At 61.1% G+C, this 10,352-nt stretch overlaps 1 protein-coding gene across 1 annotated transcript; it reads right to left on the bottom strand.

Annotated features, from left to right (window-relative positions):
• Positions 1-802: 802 nt before the first annotated feature.
• Positions 803-9,728, bottom strand: INPP5E (inositol polyphosphate-5-phosphatase, 72 kDa). The gene is made up of 10 exons (XM_006900632.1): positions 8,986-9,728; positions 5,278-5,401; positions 4,640-4,737; positions 4,244-4,368; positions 4,018-4,137; positions 2,944-3,051; positions 2,453-2,614; positions 2,032-2,147; positions 1,215-1,351; positions 803-935 (listed from the first exon to the last, which is right to left on the bottom strand). Exons 1-10 carry the CDS (start codon positions 9,726-9,728, stop codon positions 803-805), a joined length of 1,866 nt encoding a protein of 621 aa, XP_006900694.1.
• Between the last annotated feature and the right edge of the window lie 624 nt (positions 9,729-10,352).

The raw sequence follows: 10,352 nt of genomic DNA, 5'->3' as shown, positions 1-10,352 counted from the left end.
GTGGATATGGGGACAGCACCTCAGGGTGACGGATGGTCATGTCCACACTGCAGGGCCAGCAGAACTGCAGCTCTGTGCACCCCACCCCCCAGTTCAGTGGAAGCTGTTGCTGTCGTGGTCATGTGTGCCTTCTGGAGACGGCTTTCTATGGTCAGTGGCTGGTTTCCCTGGTTGGAATCCTGGTAGCACAGTGTTTGAGCACTGGTCACTTGAGCCCGTGGACCACTCCACTGGTGAGCCAGGCTGCTTCCACAATGACCCCAGCCTCCAACCCGGGCAGCTCTGCTTGCCCTCGGCTGTGAGAACCTGCAGTACCTGGGGGTGAGCACAGTGGATCTAAAGCTGCAGAGTCAAATGGATGAGATGCTTTGCCAGTGAGACTTGGGACTTGATTTCTTTACAAAATGTCTAAACTCGGAGAGCTCAGTCTGGTCAGAAGTGTTAAGGTTTGGTATGTGCATTTATTTAAAAATATAAACATGGAAAAATAAATACTTTGAAAGACTAGATTATTACGTATGGTGGGCGTGTGTGGACAAGTCCACCCTTTTTCAGAGAAACTTCCAGGAGGTGCCAGCTCATAGGGAAGGGACCAAATGGGCTTTGGAGGTGGTGGCTCACCCTGGTGGACCCTCGTACCGAGTGCTGTCCTGCACCAGGAAGCTAGCCCCAATTCAAGGTGTGTGCCAGGCTGGGATTCTGCCACGTTCATTACAGGAATGTGACCCTCGGGGCAGCCCCCGCCCTCCAGGAAGACGACAGCAGGTCTTGGGGGGCTCGGCCCTGACGCGGGGCTCCCGGCTCAAGAGAGCGAGCAGACGGCACTGGAGCTCTGGTTCTTCTGAGCCTGCTGCCTTTGCAGCTCCTTGGAGATGCGCCTTCTGATGCCCAGGAGGTACAGCTCCCGGTCGAACTTGCCTGCGGCCAGTGGGATGCTGTGGGGACAGAGCCGTGTCCCCATGAACTGCTGAGAGCCCCTCAGCCCGCCTGGTCCCTGTGGGCTGGGAACCTCATGGAAGTCTCCAAGAGCTGCCCATGGTCACTGGTGGACCTCCCCTTGGTGAGGACACTGTACAGGGCTGTCTGCTGCCCTGTCCCATTTGGGTGTCTTCCTGCTAGCCAGCCCGTGGGCGTTTCCAATGCTCTGACCCTCCCTCACGCTCCCATGGTCAGCCCCCTAATGTCCAGAACCCTGAGTGGTGCTGTCCACTGACTTGTCTCTCCCAGGCCGCACTCGGACACGGAACAGGCCGTACACTGGGCGGTGGTCTGACGTCCTGATGCTGGGGCAGGACGCGTACCGGACAGGGCAGATGTCGTCCTTGTGCCGGCTCCGGTACATAACGCGGTCCTGCCGGGGACAGTGGTGGGCTGTCATGTGGGGATCCCCTGGCCCTGCCCGTGACCCTGTCTCCTGCCCCCACCTGACAGAGGACCCTAAGCTGGAGAGGGGAGGGTAGCTTTTGCCATGCAAGGGGACCTCTGGGCCTGTAGGTAGGAACTGCTCATTGAGGGTTGAAGGACAGCATGGTTAAGGTTCAGGTCTGTTTCTACATCATGATACGTAATAGAGTAACTGAGGCATCAAGCTTGGTTTGCTGGAACCTCCAGTATCCCATGCCCTGGGGCAGAGGCCTGGGCCTTGGATAAACGTGTGTCCTTGGACTTGCCGTTGGTGGTGTCAGTGACCCTGTGAGCGAAGTGCTGAACCCTGTCCCAGGCTAACTTCCCTGTAGTCATGGGGACCACCGAAACCCCAGCCTCTCATTCCATGCTGCGTTCTGGGGGAGAAACCCTGGCTAGCGTTGCTGTCTTATGTTGATGTCTGTTTACTAAGAACAGTCTCTCAGATGGAGGAGACCCTGTGGCTGAATTAAGGGTAATACCACACTAAGTAGATTAAGAACTGATCCTGGAAAGTGAGAAGGCAGGAATTACCTGTCTTCCGGATCCACGGACGTTCCCTCTAAGTCTCCTATCTACCCTTGGGACTGCGGGGAGGAGCCCGTGACATCCAGGGCAGGGTTTTACCGTGTAGGAGGGCGTCCTCTGCTTCGAGGTGCTGTCGTACGTGTCCTTGCCAATGTCAAACTTGTAGGATGGCAGGAAGTGGATGTCCGGCTCCTGGAAGCCCTGGAAGACGGAACCTGCGAGGGGTGCAGGCCCTCTCCACCCTCAGCCCTGCCCCTGCTCATCCCTCGCATGCCCCCAACCCCAGACCTTATACCCCCAGCCCCCTATCCAGTATCACCCTCTGCCCTGTACCTCGACTCCCAGCCTAGACCCACCTGCCCAGACCCTCGTGCCCTCACCTGCCTCCCATCCCAGACCTCACCCTCTATCCTGGACCTTGTCCCCGCTATCTACCGCTCACCTGCGTCTCACCTCCACCCTGTACCTCACCCCTCTCATCTCTCCTGGACCCTGGTCCTCGTCCCTTTTGCTCCTGCACCTCGCCTCATCTCTCTGGTGAGCTGGTCATGCTGTAGCAGAGCCGACACGTCTGTCCCCAGCTCGCTCCGCAGTAGGGCCTCCACGGTCTCCCGCCCTCCGCTCAGCCGGAAGTTAAAGTCTCCAAACCAGAAGACCTCATCAAAGCGCGTGGTGACGTCCGCTGAGACCAAGGTGGACAGAGTTAGGGCTACCCCAACTATGCCCCGCTCTGGAATCCCAGCAAGCCAGGGCCCCTCAGAGAAGTCAGCCACCTGGGACGCCCACATTTGTTTTGCACCAAGGAACCAGGGCAGGCTCAGCCCACCCAGAAGTGACAGCCTTCTGACCTGAGTAGGAGGGACACCTGGCTCCATGGGTGGGGGCAGCAGAGCAAGACCCTGGGGAGGGCGCTGGGCACTCCAGCCTCTCCCAAAGTTGGTCCCTCAGAACACTCCTGTTCTGAACCGTCCTTAGACGGGGGCCCCCGCCTCAAGTGGGGCACACACTCACCGGGGCTGGACCGGTAGGGGTTGGTGTCTGGCACGCTCTTGGGCAAGGCGAGGGCCTGGATGGTCCGCGAGTAGTCCAGCAGCCGCTCTGCCACCTTCCCATCTCCGGCTGCATGGACAGACAGGTGGGGGCTCGAGAGGGCTGATGGTGCCCAAGAGCAGTCTCTGCATCGCACCCCGGCACGCGTCTCCCCTACCAAGGATTCTGGAAGGCTCCCTGCCAGCCCCGTCTGCCAGCACCCCCCGGCGTCAGCGTGGGCCTGCCAGCTCGCTCCTGCCAGGACCAGGAAGTGAGGGGTGGGGACGGAGCTGGGCCTCGGATCCTGGTGGGGAGCTGACCAGAGGACAGCATGCTTGGCAAGGCTGACACGGAGCAGGCCGCATTCAGGGGACGCTGGGCCGTGTGGTGGGAAGTGACCCAGCGAAGGCTGCTCTGTATGTGGGTGCCTCTTGCCTGAGGTGGTGCGGCAAAGCCAGCTCCCCCACATCCCCTCCTCATGAAGGGGGACATCATGACTCCCCACAACTTCCTCTGACTTTGCATCATTAAAGGGGGTGGGGAGCACCCCGACAGCTCCCCCAGGCTTCTCTCCACACTACACAACCAGGTTGGTTCCACACAAACGTCACGTACCCGCCTGTGTTTACAGACAATGTGCAGTGTTGGGTGGGCACAGGGTGCAGCCCAGGTCCGTGTGCAGTGTGTGCACGTGAACCGCCTGCCGCTGACGAAGGCTGACACCCACACATACGCTTCTGACAGTGACTTCTAAGGGGTCCAGCACGGTCACCTCTCGAGAAGATACCCTGAACGCCTCCAGTCAGGACAGTCAGACACCCAGCTACCATCCTCCAACACCTGCTAGAGGGGACCTGCTGTCCGCCCTCCGTGGGCAGCAGCAGCAGAGCGCTCCCGGCCCAACGTCCTGTCCCTGGTGGACGCCTGCCTCACCATGTCAGCCTCGCATCTGTGACATGGGCTCACTGTGGGAGAGTGGAGGCAGGCAGAGCCCTGCACCTGGCTCCCAGACCCCTGAGTACCACGGTGATGAGGGGTGCACAGCGGAGGACTCACAGGTGAAGTGGGAGGTGATGAACAGGAAGGAGGTGCCGAAGAAGGTGAAGCTGAGAGCCAGGGCCCCCTTGGTCTTGATCTGGGACACGATGCGCGTGGTCACTGTGGAGCACTCCACCTCTGTGGAGGGGAACAGGACACAGCGCGCGCTAGAGCCGCCTGCAGCCCTCCCCACCCTCCCTGCCTGGCTGCCGACAGGTAAGGCATGCGAGAGCCCAGCACCCACCTGAGCAGAACCAGATGAGGTCTCTGCGGAGGAAGATGGCCAGGTAGAGGACGCCGTGGGCCGCCGAGTGGAGCAGCACGTAGTGGGGGCCCAGCGTCTCCTGCAGGCGCGTCTCCCACTCTCGCCTGTGGGGGATGTCAAAGGCTTTGGGAGGTGTGGGGCCACCAGATCACCACCTGGATCCCCAGCAGGAGGGGTGGGCACCCGTGCAGCCTGATGCGTGGTGCTCTATGGCCTCGATGCCCTCAAGTAACAGTCACTCGGATGAGCTCGGCACCACATCTGATGATGCCGGCCCCACCTGGCCCTGCCTCCCACATGGGCTGCTTCCCACGCACACAGGACAGAGGCCCAGGGCACAGAAGACGGCGAGGAGAGGCCGCCAGCCCAGCCTACCTGTCTGAGCAGCCTTCCTGGACCCCAACGACATACATGTCCTGAGCATAGTCCGCCTCGGCGGGCAGCAGGAACTCGTCCAGGTTTGGGGGGAGCTCCTGAGAGAGAGGAGGCTGCAGTGATGTAGGCTGAGGGTTGGAGGGCATGGGGCCTGGCTGGGAGAGGCCTGGTGGGGGCAGGGGCCCAGCAAGCCTTGGGGGAGGCCATGGATTGGGAGCCGCCAGCCCCATTGTCTCTGTTTGTCAGAGTGCCCTCTCTGAGTAAGGGGGACACTGAGGTCAGGTGGCAGGAAGGCCCTGCCAGGACGCAGTGCACAGCAGGTACGGACAGGTGGCTGTAGCCCTGCTCCACAAGGGCCTGGGCCGTCCACCCCACTGCCTGTATTCACACAGCCACGCCAGGAGCCTGACAGTCCGAACACCCACTCCGGGCCCCATCCCTGTCTGCACAAGACAGAGGACCACAGCCAGGCGGTGCCTGGAGCAGGATGGCCAGTGGTGCCCAGACCTCAAGGAGGGGCCCCTGGAAGGGGCTGAGGTGGGGCAGAAGGTAAGCACCTGCCCTGGGGACATAGTGCACTTGCGCCCTGAAAGCTTGCCGGGCAGGCACCAAGGAGGATGGGAGAGGGCATTACGTACCTTCTGGCCTTGCATGTTCCACGTGGCTACGAAGACAGCCACGCTGCGGTCCGGGAAGTACCGGGCCAGCTCGTCCGCTCCCAGCAAGGCTCCACTGGCAAGGAGGCTGCCCTCCAAGTAGCTTCTGCAGAGAGGCTGAAGTGAGCCCCTGGGAGGCCAGGCCAGGTGCCAGCCAGGAGGCCCCGCGCCCTTCCCTCAGGACACCACTGGGTGAGGCTGGGTTTCAGCGAACGGAGGGTGGCAAAAAGGACAAGGCTCTCGGGGGCACTGCCCGCGGGCCTCGGCCTGCCCACTGACTGGGCATCATCAGGCCCTGCCCCTGGGCTGCCCCCGGAATGCTCTCAGGACCCTGCAGGCCACCCTGGACAGGGTGCTTCAGCCTCAGTGCCTGGGAACCGCGGCACGCGTGGCTCTGCAGAGCAGCACGTGTCCAGGCTGCTCACAGGTGTGCCTGAGAAGCAGCCCGAGGTGACCACAGGCTCAAGTGGTGGGACCCTTAAAGCGTACCCTCCCAGGCAGGTCATGGTGGGCACTGTATGCAGACCTCCTGTCCACGTGGACAGGACGCCACAGGAGTCGGGGGAGGAGAGGATGGCGTGGGCACCACTGGGGTGGGGGCCCAGGACGCCACAGGGCAGCGCAGTTCAATTCCACAGCCCCAGGCAGCACCTGTGCACCTGGATGTTACACGAGAGGAACCACCACCTGCTCAAAGTAGGGCTGTCTGTGACAAAGTGCTTTAGATGCCAGCCTGGGAAGTGGAAGGTCAACACTTCGAATCCCCCAGCCACTCCGAGAGAGAAAGGGGGGTAGGCTCCTCCCACGAGACCCCAGCCTCAGAGCTGCCCCTCGGTCACTGTCAGAATGGGCTCCACGGAGGCCGACTGGCTTCTGATTAAAAACAGCCAGGAGCTTGGGAACGCCTGACAAAACCCCGTCAGTGCACGCCCTTCTCTCTCTCTCTCTCTCTCTCTCTCACACACACACACACGGCACAACACACGCCTATGCTCCTGTCTCTTCAGGCGGGGTGGGGGTGTGTCTTTGACAGCTTGGCCCCGAGCAACAGCACCAGCAACACGGAAAGGAATGTGGCTGTGCCAATAAAGCTCTGTCTGTAGGCACTGAGATGTCAGTCTCCCCCCGTATCACACGCCTGGAATATGACTACTGCTGGGTCCCTCCCCTCAGTTACTCAGAAGTACAAAACCAACGCTTACAGACTGTCCCCGGCCAAGGGCCTGTTTCCAGACCTGTCCTCTCTGCCCGAGCTGCGAGCTTCCCTGACGCAGCTGCTGAAGAAAACGCGTCTCTCTCCCTCAGCAGCATTACTTTACTTCAAATGTCCACACGTGACCAGGAAGCCAGCTGTGGAGCCACAGGAGCTGGACAGACCCTGACGACCCTCCCTTAGGGCCCTGCCTGCCCCTGCCCCAGGTCGACGGGCTCCTGCTGTCTTAAGTCCCCTCATGGAGGCACGTAGCTATAGTGGCCTCATCACCCCACACCAAGATGGGCAGCCTGGGCGGCCTGGCAGTGGAGGGGAAAGGAGAGGTTAGAACAGGGGCCAGAGTCCCCCAAGGCAATCAGCTCAACTCTGACTCAAGGTCACCTCTGCCAGGACTGAGGCTGCAAACCTTTACAGAGCAGACTGCGTCCTCTTTGCTCCACGGTGCTGGACTTACAGTCCAAGTGGTGTCCTTGTCGTCACCAGCCCAGAACTTCACCTGCTTTGGTGCCGGGGTGGGGGCAGCGGTGAGCTGCACTGGGAGTAGAACTCCTGGAGGGCAGCATGGGGCCAAGACGGCCAAGAGCAGATTACACAGTTCAACCCCGTTAAGAGACATAAGAACGATGGACGGAAACACGGCCATGAGGGTCGGACACACGGCCATGATGATGGTCAGACACAGCCATGAGGGACACACAACCATGAGGGACAGACACACAGCCATGATGATGGTCAGACACACAGCCATGAGGGACAGACATACAGCCATGATGGTCAGACACACAGCCATGAGGGACAGGCACACGGCCATGAGGGACAGGCACACGGCCATGATGGTCAGACACACGGCCATGAGGGACAGACACACAGCCATGAGGAACAGACACACAGCCATGATGATGGTCAGACACACAGCCATGAGGGACAGACATACGGCCATGATGGTCAGACACACAGCCATGAGGGACAGACATACAGTCATGAGGGTCAGACACACGGCCATGAGGGACAGACACACAGCCATGATGATGGTCAGACACACAGCCATGATGGACGGACACACAGCCATGATGGACGGACACACAGCCATGAGGGACGGACACACAGCCATGAGGGACAGACACACAGCCATGATGATGGTCAGACACACAGCCATGATGATGGTCAGACACACAGCCATGAGGGACAGACATACAGTCATGAGGGTCAGACACACGGCCATGAGGGACAGACACACAGCCATGATGATGGTCAGACACACAGCCATGATGGACGGACACACAGCCATGATGGTCAGACACACGGCCATGATGATGGTCGGACACACAGCCATGAGGGACAGACACACAGCCATGAGGGACGGACACACAGCTATGATGATGGTCAGACACACAGCCATGAGGACGGACACACAGCCATTATGGTCAGACACACAGCCATGATGAGGGACAGACACACAGCCATGAGGGACAGACAGAGCCATTATGGTCAGACACAGCCATGATGAGGGACAGACACACAGCCATGATGAGGGTCAGACACACAGCCATGATGGTCAGACACAGCCATGATGGACGGACACACAGCCATGGCCATGGGAGGGATGGCATGCGGGCGGCCTGTGTCCTCAGCACAAGCCTGGGGCAGTTGAGAATCTGCAGGGTGTCCTGAACAAGTGCCTGCAACCCCCACCTGGGGACACAAGGGACATGCCCCTCCCACCAGGAAGAAGCCATCTGAGACCATCCACAGAGGGTGGGAGGAACCCTGGCCAGCGCTCATGAGAGATCACTGCTTGGGCCACCCCAGAAATGCTTCTAGAAGGTTCTCCATGGCCAGGGTTTCCATCAGTGACCGGCACCTGCTAGAACACCCTCCCAGCACCACTGAAACCCACTGGCATCACGTTGGTTCTGACCCAGCATGCTATGGGACAGTGTGGAAATGCCCTGTGGGTTTCCAAGGAGCAGCTGGGCACATTCTTGAGGGTGGCTGGGGGTTTAACTGTCAGGGTTAGGGTTAGCAAGCCAGCACTGACCCGAGTGGGGGACTCTGTGACCCCCAGAGTACCCATGGCCAGCAAGGCACAGCCAGCAGACCCGCCATCCTCAGAGAAGGGGACTACACACCTGCCCCCCTAGAACCACCACGAGGTCTGAACTGCCAGCATGGTGGCTGGTGGTCCTGCACTTAACCCACTGTCCCACCAGAGCATTCACCACTTGAACAAGGCTCTGAGAAGCCACGGCTCAGGCGGAGTTCTGTGCCCAAAGACAGGAAACGTCAGGGATGGGGTCACGGCAGTGAGGTCACACGACTGAACTTGTACCAGCCAGCACCACGGTTTACCCACATCAGGGTGAAACGAGGTGTGGGGAAAGTTCTGGAAAGGCACTGCAGGTGCAGCTTTGAGAAGGGCCACCTAGCCATTCTCGCAGAGATCGCGCCCTCGGGCCTACCTGCGGTGCGGGTCCTACCTGCTGCGCACATCCTTGGCGCGGATCGGGGCCAGGAGGCTGAAAGAGGACTTGGCCGAACGCAGGGAGCAGCTGTCACAGGCCAGGGGGCTCCGGGGCCGGCTGGGGCCCAGGCTGCTGTGGGCTCGCACCAGTTTCTTCTGTACCCGCCGCCGGAAGTCCTCAGGGCTGGGCACCGCTTTGCGGGCCATCTTCAGTGAGTCTGAGGAATCGCTCAGGCCCACGGCGGGCAGTGGGGGGAGCATGCTCCCCAAAGTGGGGGCCTCTCTGTGCAGCAGGTCCAGTGAGGTGCTCATCAACCCTGAGACAGAGTTACCCCATGAGGAGGGGCTGCCTGGGGCCTGGTGGGACTTGGGGATCTCCTGCAGAGAGCTGCTCAGGCCAGGTGGGGAGCCGCTGCAGACAGAGGTGCCAGAGGGGCCCTCACACAGCTCGGCCTTGTTCCGGCCGGCCAGGTCCTCCTGGCTGGTTTGGAAGCGCCGTCGCCGCCAGCCCTGCTCGTCCAGGGATAGGGCACGTTCCAGCCGGGGCCGGGCGGGTGGCACTGGGGTGAAGGGCTTCACCAGGGCCTGTGTCTCCTTGGGGGGTGTGGCTTCAGCTGGGGAAGGTCCCTTGGTGGGGAGGGGGCCCAGGAGGCTTTGAGCCAGGCCTCTGTCTCCGGGCAGAAGCCGCTCCTTGAGCATGGCACTTCCTGGCTGCAGAGGGCCCTCCATGTGGGTCATGGACAGCGAGGTGGAGGGCATTGTCCAAGTGCTCTCGTGCCTGGGCCCAGCCTCCCTGGGGGGTTGCCAGCAAGGACGGCTCTCAGGGTGGGGGACGCATAGGCAGGGCTCAGGTGGTGGGCCGTGACAAGCCGGGCCCAAGATGAACACAGTGCTGGCTTGGGCTGGTTCCACAAGGCCAAGGTCAGCCACATAGCTGGAGCTACCTCCAGACCCCAGGCCCCAGAGCACTGGGGTTACCTACAGATGCCCCCGGGAGAGAGCATGGCTGCGACTCCACGGGACAAGTGTCCAAGGGGCAGCAGGCAGGGTTGATGGTCACCCTGGGTTGCGCAGGGAAAGTTGAGGAAAGATCTGCACAGGGGCGTCCGAGGTGCTGCTTCCTCACACCTGCTGGACGAGGAAGCCGCTCAGGGCCTGTGGAGGATGAGGCTGGGGAGACCAGCCCACAGGTGCAGCACCCCACAACGATGGCCCCCTCCGTAAGCACTCTCCCTTCTCCTCTGTGAGGCCGCACCTCTCACCTGCAAGCTCTCCCGACCTCCCCAGTGAGCTTCCCCTCCTCAGCAAGCCCTTCTCATCACCTGCACGCCCTCCGCTCCAGCACGTGTGCCCCCTCCCCCAGCACCTGCGCCCCTCCCCTCC

Source organism: Elephantulus edwardii, unplaced genomic scaffold (assembly GCF_000299155.1).
Source record: "Elephantulus edwardii isolate Elephantulus edwardi_28Jun2011 unplaced genomic scaffold, EleEdw1.0 scaffold00289, whole genome shotgun sequence".
NCBI lineage: Eukaryota > Metazoa > Chordata > Mammalia > Macroscelidea > Macroscelididae > Elephantulus > Elephantulus edwardii.
The sequence above is the reverse complement of the archived record's forward strand: the minus strand, read 5'-3'. Positions and strand labels throughout refer to the sequence as shown.

Excerpts from the sequence above, each read along its gene's own strand:
- INPP5E (XM_006900632.1), bottom strand. The coding sequence starts at position 9,728 with ATGCCCTCCACCTCGCTGTCCATGACCCACATGGAGGGCCCTCTGCAG. Across the intron at positions 5,402-8,985 it reads GCCAAGGATGTGCGCAGCAG|AAGCTACTTGGAGGGCAGCC; the intron begins GTAGGACCCGCA and ends GCCTCTCTGCAG. Across the intron at positions 4,369-4,639 it reads CAGGAAGGCTGCTCAGACAG|GCGAGAGTGGGAGACGCGCC; the intron begins GTAGGCTGGGCT and ends CATCCCCCACAG.